The sequence below is a fragment of the Anarhichas minor genome, unplaced genomic scaffold, assembly GCF_050575085.1.
Source record: "Anarhichas minor isolate MPS153535 unplaced genomic scaffold, ASM5057508v1 ptg000136l, whole genome shotgun sequence".
Taxonomy (NCBI): Eukaryota; Metazoa; Chordata; class Actinopteri; order Perciformes; family Anarhichadidae; genus Anarhichas; species Anarhichas minor.
Window position 1 is genome coordinate 2512305 of NW_027466582.1, and position 14848 is coordinate 2527152.

General features: G+C 45.2%; 1 protein-coding gene across 1 annotated transcript in view; it reads right to left on the reverse strand.

The window, feature by feature from the left end:
• Positions 1-14848, reverse strand: part of klhl29 (kelch like family member 29) — a 188734-nt gene that overhangs the window by 47186 nt on the left and 126700 nt on the right. Inside the window, exons 9-11 of the mRNA XM_076084165.1 lie at positions 11589-11785; positions 9381-9493; positions 8657-8803 (exon numbers count right to left, since the gene is read on the reverse strand). Coding sequence (XP_075940280.1) covers positions 8657-8803; positions 9381-9493; positions 11589-11785 — 457 coding nt within the window. The remainder of the gene's footprint in view (positions 1-8656; positions 8804-9380; positions 9494-11588; positions 11786-14848) is intronic.

Consider the following 14848-nt stretch of genomic DNA (forward strand, 5'->3'; position numbering starts at 1 on the left):
CACTGCAGAAAAAAATGTGCTAAAATGTCTGGGTGTGCATGTGGACATCCTGCTCCTATTTGGAAAAGCAGGTGGACGGGCTGGAATTTAGTTTTTGGTTTTCTCTGGTGTGGAGTTTGGATGTTGCGTGTGTTTCATGCAAATATTCATGGTCTCCTTTACAGTCCAAGAACATGCATCTTAGACGAGGAATCTGTGGTTATATCTCATAGAGTGTATATAAGAAGTGGACGTAGTCACACCAAAGTCTCTGGGCTGACGTTTTGAAGCCTCGAGTTTGGCATTGTGGCTGTCACCATCTTGTGTATTTTGGAACCAGAAGTGACACAAGAGAGTGGAGTACAACCGAAGGCTGAATAAGACACTTTTAGGCAAGCAAAATGTCACACGAAACTGTCATAAACTAAACACACACTGTAAAAATGTTAAAAATGATGAAAACGCGGAAAATCCCAGACCAGACAACACCGTGGTAGCGACCTGTCAATCACTGTGTAGCCCCGCCCTAAAGCATACCCTGCTTTATCATCTATTTGACTGTAAATGGATCATAGTTTACTAAATGAACATCATGCTGTATTAAAAAGACTTGAAACTAGCAGTTGGGAGCATGAACTCATGTTTACTGAGGTCAGTGAGAAGTAGAGTCGTTTTCACATAGACTTCTATACAATCAGACATTTTGCAACCAGAGACCAGTGGAAAGAACGTAAGCTTAAGGCACTTCCGCATTAGCTCCACTCAACAGCCATGTGCATGCTGGGATAGATATCAACAACCGTGAAAAGGAATAAGCAAGTATAGAAAATCGGTGATCTGGGAGATCAGAAGCTAACCGAGCAGAACAAAAGGTCACCAGGTCGAGAGTTCAATGAGCGATGGACTAAGCCAACGTTTGAGCTCACATGTTCTAGTGACCGGAATTGTCATGGCACACTGTAAACCACACCCACACACCCACACACACACACACACACACACACACACACACACACACCAAGTTAACTTTTCTTTACCTATGGGAAATGAGGTAAAAGAAATCCTCCTGTACCATCTGCAAGTCTTAGCTACACACAAACCCGCATCTGCCGTGGCCTCTCTTCACTTGCCAAACATCTTTGAAATGGCAGTAAAACTACCTCAAAGAGACAGCATCTGGTCCTATAAACAGGTAAGGACGGCTACCACATCAATATCCACCCAAAAACACGCCCATAGATAGAAGGAGACAGATGCATACATGATTGTCCTGTATTATAATCATGTGCTGTCTGTGGTCATAGCTGTTAATCTGCTTGGTGCATTCAGTCCGAATATTGATTTGACTGTAATCTTGTTGATGAGATTAAAACAATATAAAGTCACTGGGGCTGACCTCTGATTAAATAAACAACTATGGATTCAATTGGACTGTAAACAGATTGGGATACCCCCCCGAGTATGTGTGTGTGTTGATGGTATTTAGTGGAGGGTGGAGGGGTAATGCATGGCTGTTTTTCTCTACTTTAGCTCTTCTATTTCTGGGTGAGAGAAAAAAAAGCATTCACTCTCCATCTTTAATTCTATCTAACTCACCATCTCTCCCACTTCTTTTCCAGCGACTCTCTACCTCCCCTTCCCGCTCCTCGCTCTGACTCCCACACATGCATATATATCAGCATGGAAATGAGGGAGAGTAGCACACTCGCTGCTAAAATTCAAACACAAAGTGTCCGACCCCGCTGAAATTACCCAAGCAGGATTTTTTTACTGATACTGTCTACTCGACGTTCTTGTTTATCATCCGAAATAAACCGTTTTTTTTGGATGAAAACAAAGAAGACAGTTTTGTTGCATGTTCAACAAAACATGAGTTTATTTTTGGGTGAGTGTTTTTGAGCTACTCTCTATGTTCTTGCATTCCTCGCACACTGCACTGACTCACTGATGGACGCTGAATGCCTGTCCAATATATTCTATACAACCTATATGATCAGTGGTCTTACCTTGTCTAATCACATGCTTTTATGCAAATCTAAATCAAATGTAGTTCATGGAAGTAGCATTTGGGGGACGTTTTATTCTGTATTTGCTTTGCACAGCTTCTAAAGGCCACACTGTACCCGTGCCTCTCTGCCACGGGTCGACTTTATGGATTTATATGTCGACTCTTCCGCTCTAAAACCTTTATAGAAAGTGCAAGTGACAACACGGAGTGAAATGATAAGTAATTCATGATTTGGGGTTGAGCTTTTATCTTGAAAGGCATATCCTTCTTGACAACACAGCTGCACCATGATAGGCCTGTACTACGATTCCTTTTGTAGAGATATTGTGTTCAAAATACAAAAATACAACCAGCTCTAAAGAGTTTCGCCCTTTCTCCTCTCCATCTTCTCCACCTGTCTGACCCTTGCTTTTTCTATCAAAACCCAAAACTGCCAAAACTCTTTTCATCCTTCATGTTTGTGGGTGAAATCTTCTCCTCTTTTCGTGGCAGATATTCTCATGGGATTACAGTAATATTGCCAAAGTGTGCCCTCCTGGAGAGAGCTTAAGTCTCCGGTGAGGGAAACTAAATTACTCAGTGTTTGTGTTCTCAGTAGTCGCCATGTAAAATCACATTGGTCAAGATTTTTCAGTATCTAAGCTAACCCAACAGGTAAGCAGACGACTTGACATTTAAACAGACTGAAACCTTCCTTTGGTTAATACAGGCTAGGCTTTTAGCGTCCTCTCTGGAAATATGGTGAGCCAAGGCCGCGTGCCATGTGAACTGTGCGCTAAAAGCGTTACATTTGACTTGTCTATATGTGAGCATGTGCTAGACACGAACCAGGTAAATGAGAGCGCTCACGACCACAGAGTGACGTGCTTGCACTTGCAGATGAGATCAGGCGGCGTGCAACCGACTCCATTTCTTCCCTCTCGAGCAATCGCTCTCTCGTGCACAAGGAACGCGGAGTGAACGCGGGCTCCGTGCCTCCAGACGGATGGTGTGACATGTCATTTTCATCTTCTCGCCTACTCATGCAAGCAATGTCTCGTGTGCTTTTTAATCAGAGATGGATGCAGATCAGAATAGCTACTGTGCCAAATGAAAGACACGGAGCCCACTGTGCATTTGAAGAAAAGAAAAAACATGGCATCTTTTCACATTCTTAGTTAGGGGTTTGGTGCTTCATTAAGTTCATAAGTGGAACATATGGAAAGCATCCACAGGAGTCTGTAGACATATGGAGATGCTACTTTTAGCCTGTCTGCCCACACACACACACACTTTTTCCCCTTCTTCCATTTTTCTTTGGGCAGGGATCATTTATGAGGAGTCCGTATGGTATTCTGATATACAACTTAGATAACACCTTGCGACTTCACCTCTCTAATGGTCTCTGTCTTACAGACTGCTGCACAGCACCCTAGAAAAACCCGCACTTTGTTCTTCTTAACACAAACACACCTGCACACACACACACACGCACACAACACACACACAGGAAGGTGGACAGAGGATGTGAATGGGTTGAGCCTGGTGAAAGTCAGGGATAATGTGTCTAACAGGGAGCCTCTCAGATCTGTCAAGAGGCAGCGGAGAAGCCGCCGGGAAGCCGTCATCCGCTAACACAGATGACAAATGTCCACTGAGCATTTTCCATTCCACTACTGTCAGCGAGGACTAACACCTCTTGTGTGTGTGTGTGTGTGTGCGCGTAAAATGATTCAGAGCCACAGCGCCGTCAAATAAATGACACATGAACGGTCATATCTGTTTGCCTTGCTCTGAGCAGATAGTAGTAGGCCTATGCGTCTGCTTTAGCGGAAAAAAAATGGACAACCTGATGTGTTAAACGCAGCTCTGTATGAAGAATAATAACGAAAAAAAAACAACGCACTCACTCCCAGCCTCACAAGGGTGCTTTCAATAGCGCGTGTGCCCATGTTTAGCCTCACAGCACTAACAAACCCACTCAGCTGAAATGACCACAGCCTCAGCGTCCTTCTGCAGGTTTGTGTGTGAAAACGTACGCATGTGCTTTTTTCCCTCTATCGCATAATGGAGGAGTAAAATATGCTCTCGCAAATGGCACTTCATTTGGGTTCAAGAGATGCTTTGCTGAGCGCGGTTGTTTACGACTATGTGTGCGTAACAGCCGGGAGGATGGATGGGGGGGGGGGGGGGGGGGGTTGAAGAGAGATGAAGCGGACGACAGACGCTGACTGCTGCCCTGAGCAACTACTGACAGGTGCAATGTGTTCTCCTCTCAGGCTTTTTTTTTTTTTTTCAGCATGACTTCATTCAAAAAAGGAAAAAAGAAAGAAAAGAAGCTTTCTTCCCTTCATTTAATACAAAACATATTCGTATGAATGACTTTCTGGCTTGTTTCTCAAACCCACTGAATTATCTTTGACATCGAGCCGTAGCTACGTCCGTGATATAGCGCGGTGCATATTTATTATTTAAATATGCACCGCGCATATTTATTATTATTATAGAAGACTCTATGTATCACTCATGCAACCCTTGTGTGTTCGTAAGGGAGCGGCCCTGTGGAAACGAGAAGCCCTCGACTCGCCGTGGACATGCGGCCGCCGTGGTTGAGTGACCGCGGTTCAACTGGCTGCACACATCAGGACCGAGCTCGCTCTGGGACGACAAAAAGGACAGAGATGAGAACGGAGGTCCGGAGTTCAGTGGCTTGCATCAGATCCGATCCTCCCTCTAATACGCGAGTCGTAGGCTACTAGGGCCGTTATACAAGTGATTTCCATTCTCGTGTGAACGTTTGAGCACAGGACAGGGATATGATCAGTGACATCCCGTGAATATTGTGCAAATCCCTTTATGAGGGCGCGTGCGTGTGCGGGAATATGTTGATGTGAGTTGGAGAGAACGAGAGGCAGAGGAAAAAGCAATGACTGCACACCGCATCAATCTCCATTGCCTGGCTCCGTCTCCTCAAGAGTACGTATTTGTCAAAGCGTACATCGAGCCCGACTCTACACAGCTTCAGTTTCGTCTTCAAGGATGATTGTTGTGACATAAAGCTCCTCGTCCCAAAAAAACAAAACACAATTAACCTTCTCTTAACGGGTGCAAGGTGATGGAGAAGTTTTTCGTTTTGAACTTGGTGCTGAAAAAGAGAATCACTAAATTAAAAGTGATGCTTGTGGTGAAAGGGTCATTTGCAGTTTTGAAGGTAAATGAATCGTAAAATAGTGAGGGAAACGTTTATTTCCCTACACAGCCTCAAAGCATTTTTATCCTTTGATAATTTTACACTCCGACTACATAATGATAGCATCATTTGTTCTTTTTTTTTTCTTCTTCTTAATGAGTGCTGGAGGCAAAAAAGAAAAAGAAATCACCCAACACATTACCAGAGTGGAATGCATAAAAATCCCCCAAATACTAACTAATTACTTTCAGTACACGGATGTGAAGTAATAACTATATTAATTCGGCTTGGGGACCACACATGTCAGGGCAGGCCATTGTTATTTCTGATGAGTGGACAGCAGGTCTTTGCTAATGGCGAAGCTGGCCCCTTACTTTCATCATGAGACCACACCATTAACTGTCCTTTTTAGCCGTTACATTTGTTGGCCACTTTCCAAAGAGCCAATTAATCGGCCTCTTTTGTCAGGTTGAGTCACCTGGCAAGATAGGATCCTTTATGAAATACGTTCAAGTGAGGCGTAATGGGGGTCCTATTCAGCGATTTGGCAAGAGACTGGCCTGTTATAATTGGAGCCATGTGTCGGGCGGCCGTCCCACAAAAGACTGCTGGGTGAAAGGAAGGACAGGTCTCTTCCTGTCAGCACCTTCAAAGAGAAAACATGACGCAGGACACTTCTTGCTAATGGATCCTGTGACAGGCTGAATGTGGAGGCGGATTTACTTCTCAGATGTACGGCGTTACGATCGTTAAAGGACGACTCTCTGTGTTTAGAGGTACGAGTACATTAAGGTGTGCATAATTAGTTCTAGAACTGCAACTAATAACTATTTAATGATTCATTAATTGATTAGTTTTTGGGATTGAAGAATGCCCTTCACCATTTCCGAGAGAGCAAAGTAACATCTTAAAACGGCTCAACTAACCCAAACATATCAAATTTACAATGACAGCTAGCGTTATCAATCCTCACATCTAACTCTCCCCAAGAAAGCTAAATTGGCAAAACAAATGTAAACTATTCCTTTCAAGATGATTAATTATCAGAATTGTTGTCTACTGACTTCTCAATTCAGCAATGAATTCGTTGGTGTTGCCTTTTCTTTGGATGTCTCTGCTGTAACATATACAGACGCTTGCAGGGCGACACACCTGCAATAATACTCAATCGAAGGAAACTGACACAGCTCTCTTCTTCCCTTCGGTGGCTCTGTGTCTCATAGCAAACCATTATCAACGCTCAAATGCCCAAAATGTCTCTAAGCGATGTCCGGGCCCCGTTCCTGGCGCAATCGGATGTTTGTGACAGCGTAGAGAGAGAAAATTGCATATTATTTACCCAGCGCCTTCAATATGCCACTTTTCCACTCTATAGCCTGCAGCTTACAACCCACAGCACACGCACAGACACACACATACGCGTACGCTCAGATGAATGCAGACGTTCACAAACTTAGCTCAAGGCCTAAAGCTGAACACCCCCCACACCACCCCTCCCCTCGCCTGAGTTTTTCAGCAGTGCTGTGACATTCTGCCCTGACATGTCATTAAAAGGTGTCACAGGTTTCTGGGGGAGTGATTTCCGCTGCTCTCTGCCTCCAAACGGGGAGCGGGGACGGAGGCAAGGCAGGGTGGGAATGATGAGCTGGTGCTGGACCGTGCGTGTAAACTCGGCCCCTCATAACGTTCTCCCGTGGCATGATGGAAGCAGCCCATTCTCTCTCTCTGCTCTCCTCCTCGCCGAGGCTTGCTGGTTGTTTTTTCGGTCACACATGGGCAAGAGATTTGAGCCTGACCGAGAGCTCAATCACATCTCCCCTGCCTGGATGTCATGGCTGTGCACAGAGGCACAAACTGTTGGATATCAGATCATAACACAGGGGCTCTCTTTCCATTCCCCTTTCTTCGTTTCCCACCATCTCTTTCTTTTTTCTCAATCACTCCTCGCCTTTTTCTGTCTTTCTGTGTCTCGCTCTGCTTCTTTCTCTCACTCCATCTCTCTTTCCCACCACTCCTTCTCTTCTCCCTCTCTCTTCGGAGACGGGGGTGACCCGGCTGTCGCGTCTCAGCGCGGGGGGTTTGTTCAGACAACCGGGAAAAATGTTCCATTTCTTTTTTTTTTCTTTTACTTCATCTGAGTAAGTCACCTCTGCACCTCTCCATTAGAGTGTGAGATTGCTGGAGTCTGCTGGACTGAGCTGGCTGGAGGTTTGCGATGCAGATGACAGGGGTCGTATGTTCTGCTAAAAACTGGGCATCAGCCTTGTTGTGGCTCCTTGTGAATTCGCACTACCACCGAGTCAAATTGCACATCAGTCACCCCACACATTCCAATTTCAGTGGATTTATTGGTCTCCGTGTCATGAAAACTCATTCAACACTGTCGTTTATATTTCTATCTTAGCACCTATATGGACAACTAACGAGCATCGCCAGCTGCTTTCAATGGCTTGTCCTTATGCTTAGTGTTCATCTAAAACCCTTAGCTGCAAAACCCCTGATAGACCTGATGGATTTCCCCATAATCTCAGAGTGCTATATATCAGAAGATAAATGCTAAATGTTTAATCCCAAAGGTAAAAAGAAAAATCAAATATTGACGTATGGGCCTCATAAATGTGGATGCCAATAAAGTAGCATTGATTGGAGAGGTGTTAACCGAGTGATCCGGCTGATATAAGGCAGTTCCCCCTCGTGCTGGTGGATGAGAAGACATTACTCCGAATGAATGACTCCTCCAGTGATGGAGCGGTGTAATTTATCTGATAATAATCTCACCTCAATTTTTTAAACAGCTATAAAATACTTAAAAATCATCACCTTTTAAATTCATGGTTTTGTGACTGAATCCATAAAAATCCCATGACGAGGTTTTTACCCGCTGGATGGATATCCGTCTGCAGTGCAGACCATTTACCTTTTCGGGAATGAGGGCTGAGGCTCTGACCTCGAGGCCACGTTTATTAAAACTTGACCCGCTGTACCACGGGGTCAAAAGCTTTGATTATGATTAACAGCCTCCAGGAATACATCACGCACCTGTTAGGCGTACGGAAAAAGGGATCGCGACTGTCTGTGTTGTTGTTGTTTTTTCCCATGCAGTACAATGTCTCACGAACAAATGAAGTGCAACTAAGAATAGAGCACATTCTGAGGGCGAAGCGCTCCTGGGACTATGAACAACTGCTGTGTTAGGCTGCATCTGAAGCGCACAGTTGATGAACACCACCGAGGGAGAACGAGGAGTCACTCGGCTGGTTTCTCACGCTGTGTACCTCTCCGAGCAGACAGGGATGGTCGACGGAACGAGCGCACTAATGCGGCTCCGCACACGCACGGTATCTGTACCCCTCAGCGGTGACGAGGGTTTTTTATCTCGCTTCTTTGTCTCATGGTACACATACCATGTGTGCTCATTTTGGTTAAGTACACTGTGGTGTCAGAGCGGAGACACACGCTTCACAAACACACTCATCAGCTCTCTTTTTGTATTTTATTACCTGCACTCTGGAGTTGGGGTCCTGTTTGATCCACTTGATGACCGTCTCGTAGACCAGCTCCTCAGCTTTGGTGTTGAGGCTGTCGTTGGACAGGTAGGCCACCAGATCCTCCTTGGACACACTCAAAATCTCTTCCTGTCCTGCCACCTGAAGAGTTATGAGATAGACTAGTTAAAATAGCACATTCATGTTCTTTCACGCCTCATAAAGGGTTCTTGGTGAATAGCTGTATCCAGCGTCGCAGTTGAAGGTTAACTACAGACTATTTGTGGATTTTGTTCTCGGATGGCGAATGAAAAATACTGCTGTGGCATCAGAGATGAAGCTGAGGGCAGCGAAGCAACATATTTTCAAACCCTCAAGTACAGCAGAGACATTCTCTATCCTATGTGATTATGTGTGGTTCCCCCACTTCTTAAGCTGCAAGAGAGCAGAGAGCTATTTCAATTCCTATTGTGCTTCAGGTTATTGAACAGCAGTAAAGTATAACAGTCTAATTATCTTATATCCTCTGTGGACAAAAAGCTACAAAAAAGGTTGAAACTGTCAAATATTAATTTATTGATTGCTAGAGGTATTAGCTTAATTATGGTCAGGATTTTTTATTTGATTTTATTGCCATTTGCTGAAAGTTTTATTTGCCTTTATTCTGTCTGATCTAGCGAGCAACTCCTACAGGAATCAATGAATGGACTAACGGGAAAGATGTTAAATCTCTACCCACCTCAGGGAAGTTCTGCAGTGCAAAAGCTTTAGCCATGTTATGGAGTTCGGTGCAAGTCATGGCTTCAGCCATGGCCAGCACTCCCAGACAGTTAGCTGCAGTCAACTGTTTCTCTGGAGTCGATAAACAAGGTCGGAGAGATGCGGAGGCGAAGAGGCCGACAGAGAAACATAAACAAGAAACAAACAAAGACACGGGCAGCTTGATTAAGACATAGAAAGAAAAAAAGAAAAACATCATTCAGACATCCATAAAAAGATCACAGACGTAGAGAGCAGAAACAGAAAGAGCCGGTAGCACCGACTCTCAGCCTATCAGAGTGTATATCTGCCTGAGACCAAGGGAGAACAAGTGCAATAACTCAAAACAGCTCCAGGGACAAACAACGAGGGAAATCGATCGCTCACAACCCGGGCAAGAGGTGTTGGATGGCAGAGAGCGGGGTTTGGGATTAGCTGGACCACTCTAAAGAAGTCCTGTCAGATCTCAGAGTCTACTACACACACGGGCCGGCGATATATGAAACCGCCCTCACAGCCAGGCCAGCGGGGGAGAAGGCTTATGCTACCGTCTGTGATCTCCTGTGAGGGTGCAGCATTTTAAGTGGCGTATCTGTAATTCTAGTTTTCTAACACATACCGCCATTTATCACAAGAGAGGGAAGAGTGTTGGCAGTGTGGCGCACAACACGGGCGGGCAAACGTGTGGATCAACTGGGTCAGTGGCAACGGAGAGAGGCCTGATTAAACAATAGCCATCAGAGGGAAGCGACGCCCGGCCTTATCACTGAATACAGAGTCTCAGAGTCTTTCCTAAACAAACATCAGCCAACAAAGGTCGCCTAACATCTGCTAACTCACAATTAAACAAAAGCCAAACCAAAGACCAAATAAAAGGGGGCTTCACGCTGCATCAAAGTGGGGGCTAGGGGCCTAAATAAAAGGCTGTTTGAAAAGGACTCTGATTTGTGATTTGAGCAGATGAGGCGCTATTTCACTCGTATGCTCAAATACTCAGAACATTGAGTAAACCTTGACAATTTGTCGCATCGAAGTTTGCAACAAAATCAGTTAGAGTTGAGACAATTTGAAAACCCCTCCCATTGTGGCCGATGTATTAATAACAGTTGAAATTTGGAGCATGTTGCGAATTCACTTTAATTCTTCGGAGAACAAAAGAGCAGCGATTTCTGGCAGAGCAGCAGGCAAACAATGAGTGACTTCGTTTTTTTTATTTGCTCGAATCTGAAGTTCTGTGAATAAAAGTCAGAGTGTTATAAGTAGGTCGTGGAGATGCTGTTTCTCCTCGGTGTATTCGTTACACACTTCAATAATATCTGACACAGTATCAATTTCTCTTTGCTCAAGGACAAACGCTTGCGCCTGTATTTTCTCCCCTTTCTAATGTGCTGAAATGCCATGAATCTTGTCGAGGAAGAATGGATTGACGTCTCGCTGGCAATGAAGTCTACAAATGGCTTCCCTGTTCCCCCGCCTCTCTTTTTTCCCAAATGGAGAAAAACAAATCAATAACGTGGGCTGCTGCTTCTCTTTTACTTTCTTTTCACTCCTTTCCCTCCGCTGACCTTTCTGCTAACATGCACTTCCCCCTTGTGTTACCCATACTCAAAACAATTTATTAAATGGAATGCAAAGCCTGACATTTGCAGCTTTTTGGTTGGTTACCTGCTAAAATCTGGAACATGCCATTTGCGTTTCATGTGACCCCTTCGGGGCTCCCGGCAGCACCTCCCCTCCACTGCTCCACGTTTCATACCTTGTCTAAGTATCAATCTGTTTTACTATTTTTATTTTTTTCCGATATCCTCTCATGGTTCAGGCCAGAGGATTTGACATTTACAGTAAGTGACAATTGTTCCCTGACCTTTTTATAAATCTGGCCCCGTGCTTGGTCTTGCCCACTGGGACAAGATCAGAGGCACCGTGCCCAACTGAGAGCGTCAGCAGGCAGAATTCTCACACGGCTGCTCGCGTTGGAAACATGATAAAGAGGAGCGTGATGTGCCAGAGTCAGGGAGGAGATGCAGGTTCTGCACAAGGCAGTCTTGTGCATAGGGATGAAGAATGACAACGAATGAAAATACACAAAAAGGTAGACGCTGCAAGTAGCAGGAAAGGTCGGATCTGATGTAATAAGCACACACACACACACACACAACCCCCCTCCTGTTCTCTGAGCTATTCCTACCTAGGAAGGAGACACAGACTTTACAGAAGGTGTTGAACTGGAACTTGTTGGCGGCCTCCAGCAGCGTCTTGGCGTTGGCCGAGTCGATGACCAGCGATCCCGTGTAGACGAACTCGAGCAGCAGCTCCAGCACGTCGGCGCCGATGTTGCTCATCTTCAGCTCCAGCGTCTCACTGCTCCTCGTCTCCCCCGATGACCTGATCAACCAATCACGGCAGAGAGAGGCGAGTTAGGGATACTCTGAGAGGAAGAGCGGAGTGGTGAAAAAAAAAAAAAGAAAACAAAAAGAGGATAGGGACACAGTATGCTACACACAACACCCAAAACACACCTGGGCCAGTACGAGAGTGGGGAGAAAATAAGAGAATCATTACACAATAACATAACGTGAAGTGGAAAAGGGACAGAAACAGAACTTTGGATGGTTTTTACTTTTCTATGGGGCTAGCAGCTCTACAACTATATTGCTGCATCTGAAACAAAACGTCCTCTCTGAACAAAGATTAGGCAAACAAAAGTTATTGCTTTGTTTCTCAACAGGCATGCTTATCACATGTGTTTTCATGTATGCATAGCTTTTAGAGAGTGGACATGCATACATGGCAGGGTACATATGAGCTGATCAGACGGAAAAACGGAGAGAAAGAAAGTGACAGCACAGCTGATACACGGAGGTAAGACAGAATGTAAAGTGTGCTGGTTATAACACGGTGCCCCCGGAGAGCCCTCGCTGTTCGTGAGCCTACAGTACGTCACGGCCGCGTGCTGGGTATCAAAAGCAAAGTATCCACTCCTACTGGCATGGCGTAAGAAGTGCCAGGGAGTGCATGGGTGGGCAAATTAAATAGAATATGATATCCCTTTCGTAATGCAGAGCCTGAGATGTGCGAGGAGTGGAGAGCTGCTTTCAGAGCCGGGCCACGTTGTGACTTCACCAGGATCAAATGGCAGAGATTAGTTCACATGCAGGATCCCCCCCGGAGAGGTATGAGAGCGTTAAATAACAGCTCGCCTCCCATGTTTAATGTCCCATGTGAAACAATAATCCACTCAAGGGCAAAATAAATGGAATCAAAGCCCTGCAGAACGCATGCCCCCACTACTATGTCTCTCTTCCTGCGGCTATGGGCATCAACAATATGAAAAGTAGCCCACATTAAGATGGATGGAGGCTCTTTGCTCCTGTCACTCATGGTAGCTCAGCGATAACGCTCTGTCTGTTTCTCAGTGTGTGTGTGTGTGTGTGTGTGTGTGTCTTTTTCTTTTCTGTTGGGAGCCAGTGTTGTTGGACTGAAAAAGTCACGACAAACAGTCAGCATTTAGTGAGACACGGACAGCAAAACAAACAAGATGAGACAGGTAGACGAAATGGTTAGAGTGAAGATGAGAGGTTGTCGTGGGGGGGACGATGAGGAGGAAGCAAAAGGAAGGGAGGCAGGGTGAGACGGTCCTTCCACAGGGAGCCAGCAGCCATCCTTCTGAGGGAGGAGTTGGGTTGTTCCATGACTGTGCCTTGGTCTTTTAAATAAGAGATATCCCCGCCCACCCCCGAAAAAAAACCACCATCACACCTAAACAGAGCCTTTGTCTCCGCTGCAATAATCATCAGTAGCCTGTAGTGTATGAACTGAGACATTAGTCGTCATGTAAAGCGTACTCAGGAGGTGAGAGGGGGAGAAGGACATCCAAAAATAAAATAAAAGACAATGGCATTTGTCTCTGGATGGACATTGGCTGGAAAAACCAAGGCAGTTACTCTTTTTCCTCCTGCAAAGCAAAAAGCCACATAGTGTTATTGCCCTTTTTCCGCACAAAGCCCTGCAGTGGGGGCAGGTAGTAAGACAGAAAGAAGGGAAGGGGAGTGTCGTTCAGGGTTAAAGTGATGGAGGGAGTTGGGAAGAAAAGAGGGGTAAGGGGGGGGGGGGGGGGCTAAAAATAAAAGAAGAGCATGCTCATCAACCTGCTCAATTAGTGCAATGGGAACCAGCTCGAGTGGCAGTTTGTTTTTGTCTGAGCACTTATGTTATGGAAATGACTTTTCCGGAGCTTCTAAAACGAGGTGGATATTTATGCCGCGTCTGATTGCGGACTTGAATTTAAATAGTGAAAGCGGGAGGCAGGGAGGACAGGAGAGACAGAGGAGGAGAGATAGGGCGAGGAGAAAAAAAAAGAAAAAAAGATGGGCACACTCAGGCAAAGAAATTTGTTTATGAAAAACGCACCGCTTATTCAGGAGGAAGTCTTAAAATCAGCAGAGACTGTCAAAACGGTGGTGAGCAGAGGCAGAGAGGAAGGAGGGGAGCTGCTCGCGCACGCACACACACACACGCACACACACACACACACGCGCACACACACACACTCTCTTTCTAATACATCCTTCAACCTAAAAAAAAAACCTCATTTTACACAGAATACATTTAGCTTGGTCTTACAAGACCATCTATTCTGTGGAAGTGCTTACAGTACCAAGATATGTCAAGATAGATGCTTATTCAAATGCAAAGCCTACACTGTCTGGGCTAAAAATGGCATCCATTTACATCCTCTGTCACAACATAAATCAGGAATAAATTATAAAAATAAACAAAGATAATGCGGTAGCTCTATCAGTGTTGGGATTCCTGTTTTGCTTGTGTTTGCTTGTTTGTATTGAGGCCATGGTAATATAACAGCAGGTATGTTACGGTCGACTTTAAGGCTATCTAGTTGGAGCAAGCCCTCCGAAGGACAAAAAGGACAGAAAACGTCCATCCAGTGTGAATACAGGGGGGCCGTCAGCATGAGAGAAGAAATGAGCACTCATACAGCAAGTGACCCTTCGCTAAGCCCCGCCCTCTGCTGCTACCATGGAGCCCACACTGTCACTAACTGCACTCCCTGAAGAAATATTATCAGACAGAAGAGTCTACAATATGTGCTTGAAGGAAATATGCGTGAAGTCAAACTGAGTCAGCAGCAAAAACTGGTAAGTTCTGTCGGCAGTACTGTTGTATCAGGGTAGCAGAAATCACACAGACACAAGTATCTCAACATTTGGACAAAATAAAACCTCAAACCATCAGGAAAGATAGATATCACTAGTGGTTCAATAGGTGAGAGAAATGTGGGTGAACTGGCCCTTTAAATACAGCTAGTCAGAACAATGTCGCTAATTGAAATCGGAGGGGAGTGTTACAGTGTCCTTTCTACCCCTCGGGCTGACTGGAGCAGCAGAAGGGCTGAACAGTGCACTCAGGGCTCAGCTGCAGTGTTCACAC